Source organism: Nicotiana tabacum, chromosome 6 (genome assembly GCF_000715075.1).
Source record: "Nicotiana tabacum cultivar K326 chromosome 6, ASM71507v2, whole genome shotgun sequence".
Lineage (NCBI taxonomy): Eukaryota > Viridiplantae > Streptophyta > Magnoliopsida > Solanales > Solanaceae > Nicotiana > Nicotiana tabacum.
This window is the reverse complement of record NC_134085.1, coordinates 157013508-157033708: the sequence shown is the minus strand read 5'-3', so window position 1 is coordinate 157033708 and position 20201 is coordinate 157013508. Positions and strand designations below refer to the sequence as shown.

At 37.1% G+C, this 20201-nt stretch overlaps 1 protein-coding gene across 1 annotated transcript; it reads left to right on the top strand.

Moving 5' to 3' along the window:
- The first annotated feature begins 2107 nt into the window (after positions 1 to 2107).
- On the top strand, positions 2108 to 4501 carry LOC107789834 (bidirectional sugar transporter SWEET13-like). Its single transcript, XM_016611700.2, has 6 exons — positions 2108 to 2231; positions 2801 to 2837; positions 2933 to 3143; positions 3247 to 3408; positions 3491 to 3610; positions 3944 to 4501. Exons 1-6 carry the CDS (start codon positions 2192 to 2194, stop codon positions 4184 to 4186), a joined length of 813 nt encoding a protein of 270 aa, XP_016467186.1. The 5' UTR covers positions 2108 to 2191; the 3' UTR covers positions 4187 to 4501.
- Positions 4502 to 20201: the final 15700 nt, after the last annotated feature.

Genomic DNA, 20201 nt, shown 5'->3' with positions numbered 1-20201 from the left:
GCAGCTACGTACATTAATAATGTATTATATATGTATAATACTTTTCTATTGACAGCTGCGGACTAGGGGGTATATATATTCAAGTACTGTTAAATATTCAAAAGGAAAAGCTATACTGCTATGTGTTCGAGCACCTGAAGGTCCGTTCAGAAAAAGAAAAAAAGGGAAAGGGGAGTTCACGTCATACAATCATCTGAAATATAATCGGCTGAAAGTGCAAAATTATTGGTGTAAAAAAATAAAAAAGCTGGTGTAATGACTGTCCATTTGACAGGGTCAATAAATAAGTATACAATACTGTATATGTGTTTCGCTTTCTAGATTAGATCCTAGATTAAGACGTTGATTCACCTCATATAACATCTTTTAATCAAAGACAAAAATAGAGTTCGTGCTGAAATTTTTTAATGTCACGTACTTGATGGAAATATAATTTATTTGTTCAATTAGCAAAAAATTCATGTTAACTATGTGAAGCTAGCTAGTCAAATTAATGAGCTACATGTCTGACACAGAAGAACAAGTCAAACAAATGAAGTGTTTTATTGTCTACACTGTTTAGGGGTCGTTTTGTATGATGGATTGAGAAAAAATTAATCCTAACATAAAAACTTAGTATCACCTTATTCCTTATTCCTTGTTCGATCACTAATCCTTGTTTGTTCACTAACCTTGGGATAAGTTAATTATTCCAAGATTAAAAATAGTAGCAGGATAATTTATACCTATCAAAGTGTGGAATACTAATCTCAGGATAAGTTATCCCAGGATCAACCAGTAAAATTGGTAATTCCAGGATTAATACAACTTATTAAACAATTAATAAAAAATAATACCAGAATAACTAATCCTATCATAATTAATCCCCGTATAACTTGTCTTCAAACCAGACCATCCCTTAGAAAATTAGCAATCCCAGAATTAATACAACTTACCAAACAATCAATAAAAAATAATACTAAAATAACTAATCTTAACATAACTAATCTCCGCATAACTTGTCTTCAAACCGGACCACCGCTTAGAAAATAAGTCATTCTTGGTCGCGTAAATGTCTCAGAAATTATCAATTATTAATTAGCTTGTAGATGTTATAATCAATTCTGTTGGATCATTGCGGGATTGTGCTTCGTTAAATTGAAGTTATGTTTCTGCATTTGGAGCATATATACGCATTATAAGTTGTAATTACTACATTTTAGATTTTGACGCATTGATTTGGAATCTGAACAACTAATAACTGTAATGGTGATTTTTTGATAGAGAAAGCCATTTATCGTCCTTTGAATAATTAAGTTATACTGCAGGTGTATTTTTCACCAACTAGCTTTCTTAGGTTTTTAAAAGATTTGGAATTTACCGCTTCTATTAGATTTCAGGATGAAAGCACTAACATGCGGATTTTCCTTCATCTAAAAGATTTTTTTTTAAAAAAAAATTAAAAAGAAAACAAATACTTGGAAAAACAAGGCTTAGACACTGGGTTATAAAAACACCACGAATTTGAAATTTCCTAGGTCAAAATAGTTCTGATATGCAATTGATTTTTTTTAAAGTACATTCTTTGCTGAAACTACATGGACTAAAAGCTCAACTCTCCAAAATTCCAATGCCACGAAATGCTATGCCCCATTTTTTTAAAGACTCTGTTTTGTTGTAGTTGCCGATCGAGGAGATGCTAATGGGGGAAAGGTAGGTAATAATTTACGCAGTTTTCCTGCTTTTTTTTTTTAACCAGCTAGTGGATGCTAATATGGTGTCAGCATTTGAGGAGGTTAATTTAGGATTTCAGTTTTATGAATTCAATTTAAAGATTTTTAACATTAAACATATTATATTTTAAAGTTCTAAGTTCATGTTTGATGGAAAATTTGTTATAATTTTAGTGAATTTTTACACCAAAATATCTATGGGACGCGCGCGTCAAAAGTATTAAATTCGTATGAACTCGACACCTCAACAATAAATCCACCCCTAAGCATTTGTAGTGCTAAAGTAACTATTCCATATGCCACCTATGCATAAACTCTTCATGTAGTAAATGTTCCAAGCCTTCACTATAAATATGTGACAGCAACTGTTGTTTTATATCAACAGGAGAGCTTGGGTAGCCTTTAGATTTTACTCTATCTTACCCTAGCTTTTCTGCCTTAATTTCAGAGGAGTAGTAGAAGAAGAAAAGCCTGAGGACATGGCAAACCATCCTTTGATCTTCGCCTTTGGCATTTTGGGTAAACTTTCTAGCTTATCTAGTAGTCATATCCAGTGGCGGAGCCAGAATTTTTATTAAGGGGTGTCAAAATATATAAAAGTAAACATATCAGAAAATTAAGGGGAGTCAATATATAGTATATATAAATATAAATTTTTTTTACCTACCTACACAGTATATTTTTCCCGCAAAGGGGTGTCATTTGACATCCCTTCCTAAAGGTGGCTCCGCCACTGGCCATATCCTTCCCCTAATTTTCCCAGTATTCACCCATAATTTTAAGTGCCTTTTACTCTTTTCATGCAAGTAGTCGCCAATGCCTTTGAAAACTATAGTGTAAGTTTTCTTACGATCTCCTAGGCTACAAAAACTTTTAGCCAAAACCTTTCAATAGTAAACTTTCAATACTTCTACTTTATTTTTTCTAAAATATATTTTTCCATTCCAGTAGAAGGAAAAATATCTTTCAGGAAAAGGAAAATATAAATCTAATTACACATGCATGAAACTAGAATAAATTTGTTTGAGAAATAGAATTTTTTTTTGTTGAGAAGTAATTAATGCCTGTCCATCCTGACAATTTTGCAGGTAACATAATCTCCTTCACGGTGTTTATATCGCCAGTGTAAGTTACTCTCCAAAATTAAATTAGACGTAACCTTTATTTTTTTCTTACCAACAACTAAAAATTAGTTTTCCTTTTTAACATTTGATTCGCAGACCTACATTTTATGGGATCGTTAAAAAGAAATCAGCCGAAGGGTTTCAATCGGTGCCGTATGTTGTTGCATTATTTAGTTCAATGCTTTGGATTTACTATGCAATGACTAAGACAAATGAAACCCTTATCATCACCATCAACTCCTTTGGCTGCATTGCGGAGACTATTTATATTGCTATTTATTTTGCTTATGCGACAAAAAAAACAAGGGTATGTACAACTTTAATTTCGTATCTATAGATTATAGTATTAATTTCGTTATAGTTATTGTTACATAGTTTGGTGGATTATGTAATTTGGAATGGTTTTGCAGATGCAAACGTTGAGACTTGTTCTAATGTTGAATTTCGGTGGCTTTGGGTTGATTCTTTTCCTCACCCAAATTTTATGCAAAGGAGCAAAACGAGCTGAAGTTATTGGATGGATTTGCATGGCGTTTTCTATTAGTGTGTTTGTAGCACCTCTAAGCATTATGGTAACCTAAGACCTCTACCTAAGACAGTTTAACTCTTCGATTATTTTAATTCTTACGCTATTTAATTATGGTAAAATTGCAGGGGCGGGTAATACGGACCAAAAGTGTGGAGTTCATGCCATTTAACTTGTCGTTAACCCTTACACTTAGTGCTGTGATGTGGTTTTTGTACGGTTTACTTTTGAGAGACATCTATGTCACGGTAACTATATTGTCGCTCTCCTTAACTTTTAAGCCTACCATGTAAGAGAGTTTGTACTGGTCATGTTATTAAATAGATAAAGTACAATACCAAACATATTAAACAGGGTACCAAACTATGGTATATAAATATATCAACATAAATTTAATTACTTTTATTCACTAACAATATAAAAGAATAAGGCCACCCAAGAGACGGTTCCATGCAACTGTCTATAATAAGTACAAACGTTATAACATGCTACAGCAAGTTAAGTTATACTGATAGCGTCCATGTTAACAATACTATATGATATACTTAATGTTTGGTTCCCCACGTAACTAAAAAAACCAGGTACCAAACATTGCGGGAATGGTACTTGGAGTGCTCCAAATGGTATTGTATGGAATATACAGAAATGCCAAGCCAAATCAGGCAGAAGAGAAGAAACTACCCACTGTTGTGAAGCTGGAGGAGTTGCCTACAAAAGTTAATTCTGAGGTTTATCCAGTTAGTTTACCATCCATGGGCAGTGAAAACGGAGAGGCTAAAGATGGTAAACATTTTGAAGATGCCCAAATCAAATCTCTTGTGTAAAAGACTTTAAAAGCAAGGCAATAAATATTGGAAGCTGCTACTAAGCTAATTGGAAGCCCTTTATGCAAGGTTTTCTTAACTCGATTAAAAACTGGGCCTCAACTCTATTGTATCTATAAGTTTATCTCGCGTAAACTCTTTAATTCCAACTTTTGCACCCTAGTGCTGCAATTGTAAGTATTTTGGGATTTAGAGATCCCTCTGGGAGTTACACTTTCTGAAGTATCTTTGAAACTCCAATCAATATCATGTATGAGTTTATATATATATATATAACTTTATTTCGTATATATATTACTCCGTAGTAGTTGTTTATTCTGTGATTTACGAGTTCTCATGATTTTTTATTTTAATTGCAATTAGATTTTTTACCTGGAAAATGCACCTAACTACTGATACACCGAATTTCAGTGTAAGTCAATAAGTTTAGGGCAAAACTAATCAAAGATAAATTATTAGAATGTATCTTCTTATGAGCTACCACAGTTTATTTGAATAGTTCACGTATTAATCCTTTAAAACCTAATTGCAATTTTCGACGAACAAATATCGGGTACAGTACCCATTACAGTTCATAAGTGTATGTTACATATTTATTCGTTTCTGCAGGCACATATGAGGGTATCGATCACTTCAAAATTTATTGGGTTAAAATGGACTTAACGCGTGAGCCGTGAGGCCAACTCAACTCAGTCCGCTAGCTGATTGGGTTTGGTTAAGTAAGATATTTCGAGGGTATTATCACTTTTAGCCCGCGTCAAAATATTTATATTCGGTAGCTGAAAAAAAATAAAAAATTTATATAATTTTTGTATATAACGTATATATATATATGTATGTATAAATTACATATTTTTTCAGATATTATTTTGAGAGTTACTATACAATATTATTTTCCTATATTTCCAAGGCCCATTTGCCCTCTGGCCTCATGCTAAATATTAAAAAGAATAAGAGAAAAAAATTAGTTAAATAAAAAGAAAATCTTAAAAACATAACTTATGCTAAACCTGAAGGAACACAAATTTTTTTTTCTTTACTTGTATATATTTTCCCAAATTCGAATAAATGCTTTAAGAAAATTAAGTGTCAACGTGTGGGCTAATTAGCTTAGAGCACTACAAGAAAATAGAGATATAACGACATTTATTAAATGTCATTTTAACATGCTTAAATATTGCAAATTCGTTTAGCGATATTTATTTTACATTTACATCAAATGTCGTAAATTTCAATGTCGTTAATTTTCCGATATTTAGGTAAATGTCGATATAAATTTTACGACATGTAGTTTATGACATTTACATAAATGGCAATAAGAAATTTACGACATTTAATTTATGATATTTAGGTAAATGTCAGTAAATTTTTACGACATTTAGTTTAAGACATCTATGAAACGTCACTTAAAATTACCGATTTTTTTCTTTAATGCAGTAAGTAAATGTACGACATTTATGAAAATGTCGTATCCACATTCACAAAAATGTCAAAAACCGATTTGTGACATTTTTTATAACTGTATAAAGTGTCGTATTAAAAAATTCCTATATTTAGATTAATGTCGGTACCGAAATTTTAAAATATTAATAATAATCCTCTATTTAGTTTCATCACAATACTTTACATTCAATTTGTACATTCCTAAATGTCAACTGTTACAACTAACCTGAAATATATGTAAAACAAATGCCTTTTAATACTATAACTAAAGAACAAAGTAGCGATATAAAAAGTACTCTGTACAAGATAGATGATACCAAATCAAATGATTTGTTCTCAAAGTAAAACTCAAATTCAACTAAATCATAAAAGATGGTTATTTCCACTTGTAACTATGTTAAGATCACTCCTAATTCGAATGAATTCCCTTAACTTCTAGACTAATTCCTGTAACAAAGCTTGTTGAAACCACGTCTCCACAAGTCTAGATTTTCATTGCCAGTAATTGACCTCACTTCCTTCAAAAATGTTGCACGAGAAGTCATACAAAAAAAAAAGAATTATAACTAATAAAGGGAATTCTTTCCTCTTCGACTATAACAAATTGGGATACCAAAAACAACAACAGATTGGGATTCTAAAAAAATAAATATATTGAATAATGGGTATAATAGCAGCAACACAACTGAAGAAAGAACAAAAACAGAGAAAATAAGGCCAAATAAAGGAAATAATATCTTGTAATATTATCAAACTTACCAAGTTTTTCTTTGTGCCTAATTCACTAATTCCAATCTTCTTTTTTTTTTTGACAAAACAAGGATAAATATATTAATACTATGGAATAGAGTTTGTTACATCATCCTCATAAGTGGACGACTTACTAACACAGATATTGCCTAAGTTGGCAAGATTAATACAGATACTAGTACTTAAAGACTTAGTAAGATAAATATGACCATCCCTATCTGCATTAAGCTTATTAATAACAAAAGGAAGAGGCCTATCTAACACAACATGGGACTTAGGATTGGTAAGAGCATCTTTTGCCAGCTTGTGCACAACTTGGTTTCCATCTCTAAAGTTGTGCTGGATTGGTGGGTCCTTCAGCTGATGCATTAACCATCTGTAAGAGGAAATAGTCATGTAGTGAGATTTATAATCCTCATTTAGAGCTTTAATAACCTTTGTTGAGACAGTTTCTATCACTAGTGGAAACAGTCTCTTATTCAAAGCTAAGGTGAGACCCTCTTTGAGAGCTTCCAGCTCTGAGTGAAGGGCTGTTGATGTTAATTTTTGGTGTTGAAACCCAAGAATCCAATGTCCATTACTGTCTGGGATGATTCCTCCTAGACCTGCCAAATATTCTTTCTCACGAAAAGCTCCATCAAAGTTTAGCTTGAGATAACCATTAAGAGGTTTATGCCACCTTATGTTGATTGCATGAGTGTGTGCACTAATTCCAGTCTTTTTGATTGTTTAACCTAAGAAGAAACATTAAATTGGTTACTTTGATCGTGTACAAAATTCAAAACTTAGCAAAATATAGAATATTAGATACAAAAAAAAGAAGATAAAGCCGTATAATAGTTTTCATTTTATGAAAGATACTTTATTAAGTATAAGAAGATAACAGAACATGACAACATTTACCCATAGGATCAAACAACTTTGATATAAATTCTTTTACCCAGTTCAACTAAAAGCAAAAGTTTCAAATGCCAAAGATGTTTCCTACTCTTCGAATCTAAGTATAAAAATATATAGTTTAAAAAAGTATACAAACTCACTTTATTTGTCTGAACAACTGAAATATAGGTGATAGTGATTGTTGGCGATCTTCAATTGAGTTAGCAGAAATCTATCACAAAAGAGAAAGATTATTATAACTAAAAGAAAACCAAATTATAATATCATCTTATATATATAATAATTTCTTATGAATATGCACAATGTTGTCTACCTGCTCATTACTTGATGATTTTTAATTTGAGCCAATGTATCCTCAGCTTTACTTTATCGTCTATTTTTGCCTCCATATCCTCTGTTGCTTCAAGCAACTTTTTTTCATCACTTTTTTTTTTTTTTTGCTTCAGACAACTTTTTCTCTATTGCTTCCATTTCTTCTTTAGCTTCAGACAACTTCTCCCTCCATCTCAATTCTTATAGCTGGTAGCTTTTTGAACTTCTACCTCATTATCAAAATTCCTTTGCTCAGCCTGAAATTGTTTATATATAAGGCCATAAATAAAACTTGGAGCTGCTCTTTTTTCTGGAGTTAGAATAATCCTATGAGTGTCTGGTCCCATAACTTATCCATACACATCATTGAGAGCAATTCTAGGAACATTTAACTTAGATACACCTTAGCAAGTTCATTCACTTCTTTCTTTTTCTAAGAAAGAGTAAAGCAATAAAAAGTTAAAAAATTTAACAATGGAAAGGAAGTACCTTTATATACATAAAGAATAAGAATTTACCATAACTTCACCATCTATCTCATTTACTGGTTGTTTATTCTTTCTCATATGTATTTTTTTGAGCACCTCAATACAACTTGATTTTACACCATCCTTTTTCATCTATTTAACTAGTAAAAAGGTGTATCAAAGAAATTTAAGAAAACAAGTACGGATATATAAATTGTAGAAAATAGATAGTGAATATGGCATACCTTATTTATAATTTGAGAATGATTTTTTCTTCCTAATATGTGTGGCATACACATTCTTTCGGCTTTGTTTGTTCCTCTTGCTCTTTTCCTAGAACGTTAGACACAATTTTATATATTAGAGACTGTTGGGATAAAAATTAATCTCGCCCAAAAATAATATCCACAGCAAATAATAATAACACAAGAGAGTAACAATGACATCAAATATTTTAGCGGGATAAAATACAGTACCCGAGTGGAGCAATATTACCACTATAATATTACAACTCAGTAATGTCAAGAGACTACTACAACTTTGAAAGAAATAACACTCTTTATTTAAAATACCTCACTACAATATTACTACCACTCACTAGTTATCTCACAGACCACAATCTGTGGATTACTCTCACTGCTTTATGCTTCTCTCGTTATTTTTGTGTACTTAAACTGAACGAATGAAGCTCATATTTGTGACGACCCGACCCGTCGTCAAGTGAGTTACCGCCCTGTTTCCTCCATTTTATGCTTCTTCATGTTTCGTTATCGGTATTCGATGTGTTAGAGCTAAATCGGATTGGTTTTAATAAGAAATAAGACACTTAGTCTCTTTTAAGAAGGCTTAAATTGGAAAAGTCAAACAGATATTGACTTATGTGTTAGAGGATTCGGATGTGAGTTCCGATGGTTCGGTTAGCTTCGGGAGGTGATTTGTGACTTAGGAGAGTGATCAGAAGTGGTTTTGGAGGTACGGTATAGAATTAAGCTTGAATTGGCGAAGTTAGTATTTTGGCGAATTCCGGTTGATTGGTGAGATTTTGATCCGAGGGTCAGAATGGAATTCCGAGAGTTTCTGTAGCTTCGATATGTCATTTTGGACTTGTCTGCAAAATTTGAGGTCATTCAGACGTGGTTTGGTTGGGTTTTTGATCAAAAATGGAATTTGGAAGTTCTTGAGATTCATAGGCTTGAATTCGATGTGACTTGATGATTTTTGGTGTTAGTCGAGGTGTTTTGATGATTGGAACGAGGTTGAATAATGTTCGTTGGTGCTTTTGGTTGAGGTCCTCGGGGCCTCGGGCGTGTTTCGGGTGAGTTTTGAGCGAGTACGGACACCCCGAAACTTAGAAAATGGAGGGGGCAGCAGTTGTGGCGCGGACCGCGCTCCTTTTCGTGCTGGGCGCGCTGTCCTAGCGCTGACCACGTCAAAGTGGCCGCGACTGCGGTCACTGAAGACTGCAGGTTACTGGTCCTACTTCGAAAGCTCATATCTTTTGATCCACAAGGAATTTTGAGGTGATTCAAAAACGAAAGTTGTAGCCCTTTGTGTCTAAAGCCTGTCCCTGCAGAGCAACACATGCGCGGCCGCGGTCGTTTTTTTGCGGACCCCACTGGTTTTGCGCGGACCGCAGTCATTTTTGTGCGGTCAGCGGTGTCGGAATCCGAGGGGTACTCTATAAATATGAGGTTTTCGGTTTTATTTGATATTTTGACCTAGAGAGCTCGAATTTTGGCGATTTTTCGAAGGTTTTTCAAGAAATTTTGGCGGTCAGGGTAATTGATTCTAACTTAGATTTGGTTAGAGTACATGAATCTATCACTGAATTCATCATTTAATTCGTGATTTGAGATAGAATTTGGGAAGAAAATTGTGGAACCTTTCAAAAATGTAAAATGATGATTTGAAGGACCAAATGGTATCGGAATTGGATAATTTGGGTATGGTTGGACTCATGAGGGTATGAGGATTCTGAAAATGTAAATTTTACCCGATTTCGAGACGTGTGACCGGGGCTCGGGTCTTGCTAATTTCGGGATTTTTGATATTTTTCGAGTGTTTTTGCTTGGGCTTTGTTCCCTTAGCATATTGTGACGTATTCGTTTTGATTTTGGATAGATTAAACGCCCGTGGAGGCCAATTCAAGGGGCAAAGGCGTCGTGAGCTAGAGAATTAGCAAGTTTGAGGTGAGTAATTGATGTAAATGATGTCCTGAGGGTTTGAAATCCCATAATTTCACATCGTAACGCTATATTGAGGTGACTTGCACGCCGGATAACGGGCGTGGGGTAGAGCATCATTGGGGATTGTGATTTAGTCCGTCCCGAGAGATGTTTTTACCGTGTTTTCTACTTGAACTAAATTGAAAATCATCCTTGCTTGGATTTAATTGTTACATTTGGGCTTCTTGCCAATTATTTGAATCTTTCAAGGATTGACATCACTGTTTTCGCATACATGCATATCATTTGATCTCAGTCCAAGGTTTTAAATACTGTTTTGCAAACTCAGCCATCTTTCTAAGATTTGAAAACTTAAGTGATATTTCTAAATAATATTTCGGGCTGAGAACTACTGTTTTACAAATGCCCAAGGGGCTTATTATGATTTCTGGATTGAGCATGGATCGGGCTCCGTGCCACAGTAGTGATTTGAAACAGTGGTAACAATGACACTGTATGATGTGACTTGAAACAGTGGTAACAATGGCACTGTGTGATATAAATTGGTCAGGTAACAATGACTGACCAGGACTTGATTGATGCCACGAGATGACTTGTTATTGCGCTTGGGCTGTAGGAGCCCCTCCGGAGTCTGTACACACCCCCAGTGAGCACCGTCGATGATAAATAAATATGGATGGCTCGGGCTGCACGCCGCAGTGGGTACCAGAGGGTACCGTCATATGAATTGCATTGCACTCATGCATTTATTCCTCATCTGCATTATCCGCCATAATAATTATGTGCTCTTATTTCATTGACTGGTTGCTTTGTACTGTCTAAGCCCGAGGGGCTGATACTGTTCTGAGATACTGAGCCCGAGGGGCAGATTTCTAGTTATTATTTTGATATTAAGCCCGAGGGGCAGATTTCTACTTGTTATTTTGATATTGAGCCCGAGGGGCAGATTTCTACTCGTCATTTTACTCCCAAATTACCTGTTTTACCGGTTTAAAAGAAATTTCACATGATGTTTCATTGAATTGTTATTTTAAATGATATCACTGCTTCTGTATAGAATGTTGTGTGCCTTAACGTATTTTTTTACCTTCAGTCATTATTTATATTTATTACTCACTGGGTCAGAGTACTCACATTACTCCTTGCACCATGTGTGCAGGTACAGGTATTCTTGAAGCATAGAGCGAGTTTTTTTTGCTGTTCTGTTTTCATCGGAGTTATCGAGGTAGCTGCATGGCATTCGCAGACCCGTTTTCTCCCTTATCTTCTGTCATTTATGATATCTTCAGACTTTGTTCCTAATTCCATACTTTGTTGAATTTTTAGTAAACTCTGTAGTAGCTTATGACTTGTGACACCCTAGTTAGGGCTGAGTTGGGTTGGATTTTCCATATTTTATCTATACTTTCCGCTATTGGATATTATTAAACCATGTTTATACTATAATTGTGTTAAATAATTATCTTAAAAGGATGAATTGGGTTGAATGGCTGGCCCTGTCTTCATGAGAGGCGCCATCACAACCAGGTTCGGGAATTGGGTCGTGACAAGTTGGTATCAGAGCCTAGGTTACTTGGTCTAGCAAGTCATGAGCTGGTTTAGTAGAGTCTCGCGGATCGGTACAGAGACGTCTGTATTTATCCCCGAGAGGCTGCAGAACCTTTAGGAAAACTTCACATTCTTGAATTCTTATCGTGCGTCCTTGATTCATCTTGAAAAGAAACTTTTGAAATTCCTTCCACGCGTTCGTATGCGCGCATGTGCGCTTAGTATCAGATGTGCCTCGATGGCTTGTGATTCCCCAATCGAGTGGCGAGGTGTTATCTTTGTGAGTTTATTGTGGGCCAGTTTAGAGGACTTAAGGTTGGATCTTTGCCTATGGCTGGAGTGCCGAGGTGCTGATTCTGTGAACAAGTGTTTTTGAACTTATATGTTCGGTATTGTCCCTGTTAGTGGAAATGATGGTTGTGGCTATGTGATGAGTATGTTAGTACTGCAAGGCGTATCTATATGATTTGGAAGCGACGAGGAGGGTCTGCTGAATGATGGAAGAACTAATAGATGCTTGAAGTCCACCGTGATTCAAGTTATAGCCCGAGTTATGGGCGTGTGAAAACTCTTTTCATGTCTCCTAGTTGGGAGTGAAGTAAATTTCATGTTGCGGTATGAGTACAGACTTAGGAGGATCAAGTGACTTCGTAATGCTTATGGCAGTGGAAGGTATGCAGAAATGTTAGTTGGGGGCAAAGCAGGTGGCTCATCTCCTGCGGGGTGTTCTAAAGTTGTGTTATCCTTATTTTATCTATTAGAAGACCTCAATTGCAAGTGAATAAAATGTGTTGAAATTTAAATTGGATCGCCTAGAGAGTGGGCTTAACTGTTGTGTGAGTGAATGCGAGATTTGTAGAAGGGTTAAAAAATTCTAAATGATTTGTGTTTCCACAAGCTTATGAAGGATCGAGTTTAATCTCACTATGGTATTGAGGCAACAATGGAGTATATGCGTTATGAGTATAGTATGTTGTGATCTATGGCTTCGAGCCAAGTTGGGGAGCTTGCTATTGGTTAGCGGATTGTGCGGTTATGTACTATGTTAGTTCCGATTTGATGCATGCTGGTGAATCAGTTCTGGTTGTGGAAATTGGGCCGAGAATGGCACGAGTGAAGGAAATTTTTTGACAAGATGTCATGAGCTCGGATGAGTAGGAGATAAGTTTCGATGTTTACGGTAAGTTGGTATTGTCTTCAGCGTCACCTAAGATCGGTGTTTTGTAAAAAGGGTTTTGCGTCCTGGTTAATGATTCTTGATCGCTCTTCAGCGTTAGTGCGACCGGTGGTTTGGAGGTACGTTCCAGATATTGTTGTGGTAGGTTGTGGGAGTGTGTCCCACGGGAAGATTATATAAGTGTGGCATGTGATCACTTGATTGATTAAAGATGTAAACCAAGTATGAAGTTTGTGATGGTGTCATTAAATTGAAGATTCATGCCTGGAGGGCACTTGGCTTATTGGGTTGTGAACTGGGGAGGATTACTCCAATTGTGATGGTTGTTCTTGTGTGTTATGAGAAAAATGGGAGTTATTATGGACCTTTAAAAGGTTATCAGACTAGTTAGTGTGATCAGAATCAGCTTGCAGTCGGTGGATAGATTTAATGTGAATAATGGCTCTATATCAGGCCAGATGTGTGCATTTTAGTAATGCGGTCCTCATGGAAAGTAGTTAGGTTGATGTTTCGTTGTCAGATATTTTGCGTAGTAATGCATTGTGCCGTGTGAGTTGTGATACAACTTGAGAAATTGCTATGTGTTGAGAATCCTCTTAGGAATGACGTTATATGAGCATCTTGGCTCTTGAAATTCAAACTGTACATTGCACCTCAGTTGTTCTTGAGTTTTGTAGCTTATAATGCTACATGTCCCTCAGAGATATTATTATGCACTTAGCATGCTTACGACCGATACTCGATATTTTGTTGTAATGAGTAAATTTGGCTCGATGTGCATCTCCTTATGTGAGATCTATGTGTGGATCGGGTGGTACGCCGCCATGGGTATGTTATCTGGATCGGGTTGCACGCCGTAACAGTGTGATGTTGAGTATAGTTTTCTATATGCTATTTTGTATGCCTTGTTTCCTGTTTTCTAAGGAAAGTCCGTATTAGTGCGTGGGATTGGTAATTATTTCCAGAGTTCGTTTTCTTTTTTTTTTGTATCGCGTTCGAATTGGTAGCCTATTGGCATATTAGGTTATCTTAAGCGGCTTTTGATTATGTCTGGGGTGGCTTATTGCCTGAGCAGTTCGTAATGGGTGAGAGGAGATCATTGAATTCGAGATCAGTGCAATCTGAGTATATGAAGTAAATTAAGGGGCTAATACCATTGTTTGGTTCATAATGAGGTGATAGTTCTTGCCAGAAGTATAGACCCAATGAATTGTTGATTCAGCGGTGTTATGAATTTATATAGATCTCATCCGTCGTGTCGGTATTGTAAGAAATTGAACAAGACATATGTATGTCATGCAGAGCATGGGATGTGTAATGATTTTTCTTCTAGATAGGATCAATGAAAGTTCTTGACTAGTTGAGTACGTAAACGTTCATGGTTCGGAAGGGAGGTGAAGTCCTCATGTTACCTTAGGATGATATGGTATATGCGATGTGTTGTGAAGGATTGAGATTTGCGTGTGTAAGGTTATAGTTCAGTTCTGAAGGGAAATTCATAACATTCTTAGGCAGTACGGGCAGCTTTAGGTGATTAGAGGGATGAGCTTCAGATTATTAGGGTGAACGATCTTCAGATGATTAAGGAAATTGTATTTCTAATAATAGTGATTTGTAGAGGGTATATGTTTCAAAAAAAAGGCCAATATGATTAAGTTGATGGCACTTCAATAGTATTGCGGCACTTTAAGGATGGACCGACTGCTGATATTCGAGTTGCTTGTATGGCACATGGAAATTTTAGAGTATTTATCGTGGAATGATTGGGTATCAAAGGTGTGCATGTATTCGCATGGTGGAAACTGGAATCAGGTATGATGATTTGTGTGCCATATGGAGTTGGAGACTGGGAGTTCTCATGTACAGGCTAGGTTATGGTGGTGGATCATGTGTATTCGGCACCGTTTAGCGGAAATCGGGATTTGGAGGCTCGAGTGGATCTTTGTTTGCTGGTATGTCAGATTTTGGATGTGATGTCGGAATTCAGACTGGTTGTCCCAGTGTTGAGTGATTCTGAACTATTGCGCTACGGGAAATACCGAAAATTCCACGGGTTGAGTGATGAAGTGCATTGGATTATGTTCTAGTAGAGTGGTTTATATTTTAAAGGACCAGCGGACGGTTGGGAAGGATTGCTTTCTTGATTGGGCATTCGTGATGGATGTCAGTGTAAATGTTGCTATCATTAATTCAGTTCCGGTGTTGGGGGACTTTTCAGATGAGTTTCATATGGCTAGGCATGTCGCCGGGCAAGGTTGTTGATTTCAGTATTAATTTGGTGTCGGGCACCTAATCGTCTGGCTCCGATAGTAGTTGTAGTAGTGGAAGTCGAGCGGGATGAGTAATTGGGTGTTTCTCGGTGAATAACGTACCAGTTATGTTCTATCAAGTTTGCGTGGTGTGTGTTATTTGTTTCACCATGGGTGTAATGATTTGCTTTGGCTCCAGACATCAATTGAGCATGGTTGTCGATTTTAAGCATAGTGACTTGAGGTGTTTCCTGTGGAGTAGTATTTGGATAGGAACGTGCGTTGCAGCAAAGCTGTGTGGAAACATGACATTGCAGGTCAAATTTGTGTATCCTGTTTCTATGATGTGGGACAGGGTCTTTGCCTTGTGTTGTGGCAGTACTGGTGAGTTTGAGGTACAACTCTCTCAGTTGAGTCATTTTCATGAATTGAGTATGTTCGGACAGTTTCTTATCAGTGCACGTATTATGCAAGTTGTGGCTTAGGCATGTATTGATGTGTCATGTCACCTGAATAGTGTGTTTGGTCAGAAGAGATCGTTGAAATCATTAATGAATGCGAACGGATTCGATTTCAGTATGTGTGATGGGTAAATATTTAGGTTCGTTCAAAATTTGCTATGGTAATTACCAGGAGAGAAATAAGTTCATGAATGGTTGACATAGGAAATGGTTATGATTTATTGCGTGTTTCTTTTATCAATGGAAGTATGTGAAAGTGTTGGAATGAGGCTTTAGTTGTTAAGAGGTTTACTATCGATATTCGATTATTATGTGCAACTACTGTGAATAGAAATTATCGTTCCGAGTGTTTGAGTTATGTGGTATATCAGATAATTGCACCTGATGTTGCAGGTATGGGTTATTACAGCTGGTTCGGGCTTATTCTGAGTATGGATGTGAAGTTCTAATCTTGTGTATGATTTCGGAAGGTGCAGTGTGGTTCTATGGTTTATGGACTAGATGGATTGTGAAATTTCAGCTATGTTATGTTATCGGACCTATGCGAGATAGGGTAGTGTGGGATTACCCACGGGTTTATGCTCGATAAGGTCATTCAACTTTCGGTTGGCTTCTAAGACAACTCTGGGTATGTTCGAGGACGAGCGTTTGTTTAAGTTGGGGAGAATGTGACGACCCGACCCGTCGTCACGTGAGTTACCACCCCATTTCCCCCATTTTATGCTTCTTCATGTTTCGTTATCGGTTTCGATGTGTTAGAATCGGATTGGTTTTAATAAGAAATATGACACTTAGTCTCTTTTAAGAAGGCTTAAGTTGGAAAAGTCAACCAGATGTTGACTTATGTGTTAGAGGGTTCGTATGTGAGTTCCGATGGTTCGGTTTGCTTCGGGAGGTGATTTGTGACTTAGGAGAGTGATCGGAAGTGGTTTTGGAGGTACGGTGTAGAATTAGACTTGAATTGGCGAAGTTAGTATTTTGGCGAGTTCCGGTTGATTGGTGAGATTTTTATCCGAGGGTCGGAATGGAATTCCGAGAGTTTTAGTAGCTTCGTTATGTCATTTTGAACTTGTCTGCAAAATTTTAGGTCATTCGGATGTGGTTTGGTTGGGGTTTTGATAAAAAATGTAATTTGGAAGTTCTTGAGATTCATAGGCTTGAATTCGATGTGACTTGATGATTTTTGGTGTTAGTCGAGGTATTTTGATGATTGGAACGAGGTTGAATAATGTTCGTTGGTGCTTTTGGTTGAGCTCCCGGGGGCCTCGGGCGTTTTTCGGGTGAGTTTTGAGCGAGTACGGACACCCCGAAACTTAGAAAATGGAGGGGGCAGCAGTTGTGGCGCGGACCGCGCTCCTTTTTGCGCTGGGCGCGCTGTCCTAGTGCTGACCGCGTCAAAGTGGCCGCGGCTGCAGTCACTGAAGACTGCAGGTTACTGGTCCTACTTCGAAAGCTCATATCTTTTGATCCACAAGGAATTTTGAGGTGATTCAGAAACGAAAGTTGTAGCCCTTTGTGTCTAGTTTCCAGAAAGGTAAAAATATTGCAATTGGGACATCTGTAGAGAACGTTATGGCCAAAATACTAAATCCTGTCCCTGTATAGTAAGACCTACGCGGCCGCAGTCGTTTTTGCGCGGACCGCGGTCATTTTTGTGTGGTCAGCGGTGTCGTAATCCGAGGGGTACTCTATAAATACGAGGTTTTGGGTTTTATTTGATATTTTGACCTAGAGAGCTCGGAATTTGGAGATTTTTCGAAGGGTTTTCAAGAAATTGGTCGGGGTAAGTGATTCTAACTCAGATTTGGTTAGAGTACATGAATCTATCACTGAATTCATCATTTAATTCGTGATTTGAGATGGAATTTGGGAAGAAAATTGTGGAACCTTTCAAAAATGTGAAATGATGATTTGAAGGACCAAATGGTATCGTAATTGGATAATTTTGGTATGGTTAGACTCGTGAGGGTATGAGGATTCTGAAAATGTAAATTTTACCCGATTCCGAGACGTGTTACCGAGGCTCGGGTTTTGCTAATTTCGAGATTTTTGATATTTTTCAAATGTTTTCGCTTGGGCTTTGTTCCCTTAGCATATTGTGACGTATTTGTTCTAATTTTCGATAGATTCGATGCACGTGAAGGCCAATTCAAGGGGCAAAGGCATTGTGAGCTAGAGAATTAGCTAGTTCGAGGTGAGTAATTGATGTCCTGAGAGTTTGAAATCCCAGAATTTCACATCGTAACGCTATATTGAAGTGACTTGCACGCCGGATAACGGGCGTGAGGTAGAGCACCATTGGGGATTGTGACTTAGTCCGTCCCAGATATTTTTACCGTGTTTTCCACTTGAACTAAATTGAAAATCATCATTGCTTGGATTTAATTGTTTCATTTGGGCTTCTTGCCAATTATTTGAATCCTTCAAGGATTGACATCACTGTTTTCGCATACATGCATATCATGTGATCTCAGTCCAAGATTTTAAATACTATTTTGCAAACTCAGCCATCTTTCTAAGATTTGAAAACTTAAGTGATATTTCTAAATGATATTTCGGGCTGAAAACTACTGTTTTACAAATACCCAAGGGGCTTATTATGATTTCTGGACTGAGCATGGATCGGGCTGCGCGCCGCAGCAGTGATTTGAAATAGTGGTAACAATGACATTGTATGATGTGACTTGAAATAGTGGTAACAATGGCACTGTGTGATATAAATTGGTCAGGTAACAATGACTGACCAGGACTTGATTGATGCCACGAGATGGCTTGTTATTGCGCTTGGGCTGTAGGAGCCCCTCCGGAGTCTGTACACACCCCCAGTGAGCGCCATCGACGATAAATAAATATGGATAGCTTGGGCTACACGCCGCAGTGGGTACCGTAGGGTACCGTCATATGCATTGCATTGCACTCATGCATTTATTCGTTATCTGCATTTTCTGCCATAATAATTATGTGCTCTTATTTCATTGACTGGTTGCTTTGTACTGTTCTGAGCCCGAGGGGCTGATACTGTTTTGAGATACCGAGCCCGAAGGGCAGATTTCTAGTTATTATTTTGATACTAAGCCCGAGGGGCAGATTTCTACTTGTTGTTTTGATATTGAGCCCGAGGGGCAGATTTCTACTCGTCATTTTACAACCAAATTACCTGTTTTATCGGTTTAAAAGAAATTTCACATGATGTTTCACTGAATTGTTATTTTAAATGATTTCACTGCTTCTGTATAGAATGTTGTGTGCCTTAACGTATTTTCTTACCTTTTGTCATAATTTATATTTATTACTCACTGGGTCGGAGTACTCACATTACTCCATGCACCATGTGTGCAGGTACAGGTATTCCTGAAGCATAGAGTGAGTTTTTGTTTTGCTGTTCAGTTTTCATCGGAGTTATCGAGGTAGCTCCATGACGTTCGCAGACCCGTTTTCTCCCTTATCTTCTGTTATTTATGATATCTTCAGACTTTGTTCCTAATTCCATACTTTGTAGAATTTTTAGTAAAATCTGTAGTAGCTTATGACTTGTGACACCCCGGTTAGGGCTGAGTTGAGTTGGATTTTCCATATTTTATCTATACTTTCCGCTATTGGATATTATTAAACCATGTTTATACTATAATTATGTTAATTAATTGTCTTAAAATGATGAATTGGGTTGAATGACTGGCCTTGTCTTTATGAGAGGCGACATCACAACCAGGTTCGGGAATTGGGTCGTGACAAGTTGGTATGAGAGCCTAGGTTACTTGGTCTCGCGAGTCATGAGCCGGTTTAGTAGAGTCTCGCGGATCGGTACGGAGACCTCTATATTTATCCTCGACAGGCTGTAGAACCTTTAGGAAAACTTCACATTCTTGAATTCTTATCGTGCGTCCTTGATTTATCTTGAAAAGAAACTTATAAAATTCCTTCCACGCGTTCGTATGCGCGCATGTGCGCTTAGTATCAGATGTGCCTCGATGGCTTGTGATTCCCCAATTGAGGGGCGAGGTGTTATCTTTGTGAGTTTATGATGGGCCAGTCATGAGGACTTGAGGTTGGATCTTTTCCTATGGCTGGAGTGCCGAGGTGCTGATTATGTGAACAAGTATTTTTGAACTTATATGTTCGGTAGTGTCCCTGTTAGTGGAAATGATGGTTTTGGCTATGTTATGAGTATGTTAGTACTGTGAGGCGTATCTATATGATTTGGAAGCGACGAGGAGGGTCTACTGAATGATGGAAGAACTAATAGATGGTTGAAGTCCATCGTGATTCAAGTTATAGCCCGAGTTATGGGCGTGTGAAGAATCTTTTCATGTCTCCTAGTTGGGAGTGAAGTAAATTTCATGTTGCGGTATGAGTACAGACTCAGGAGGATCAAGTGACTACGTAATACTTATGGCGGTGGAAGGTATGCAGAAATGTTAGTTGGGGGCAAAGCAGGTGGGTCATCTAAAGTTGTGTTATCCTTATGTTATCTATTAGAAGACCTCAATTGCAAGTGGATAAAATGTGTTGAAATTTAAATTGG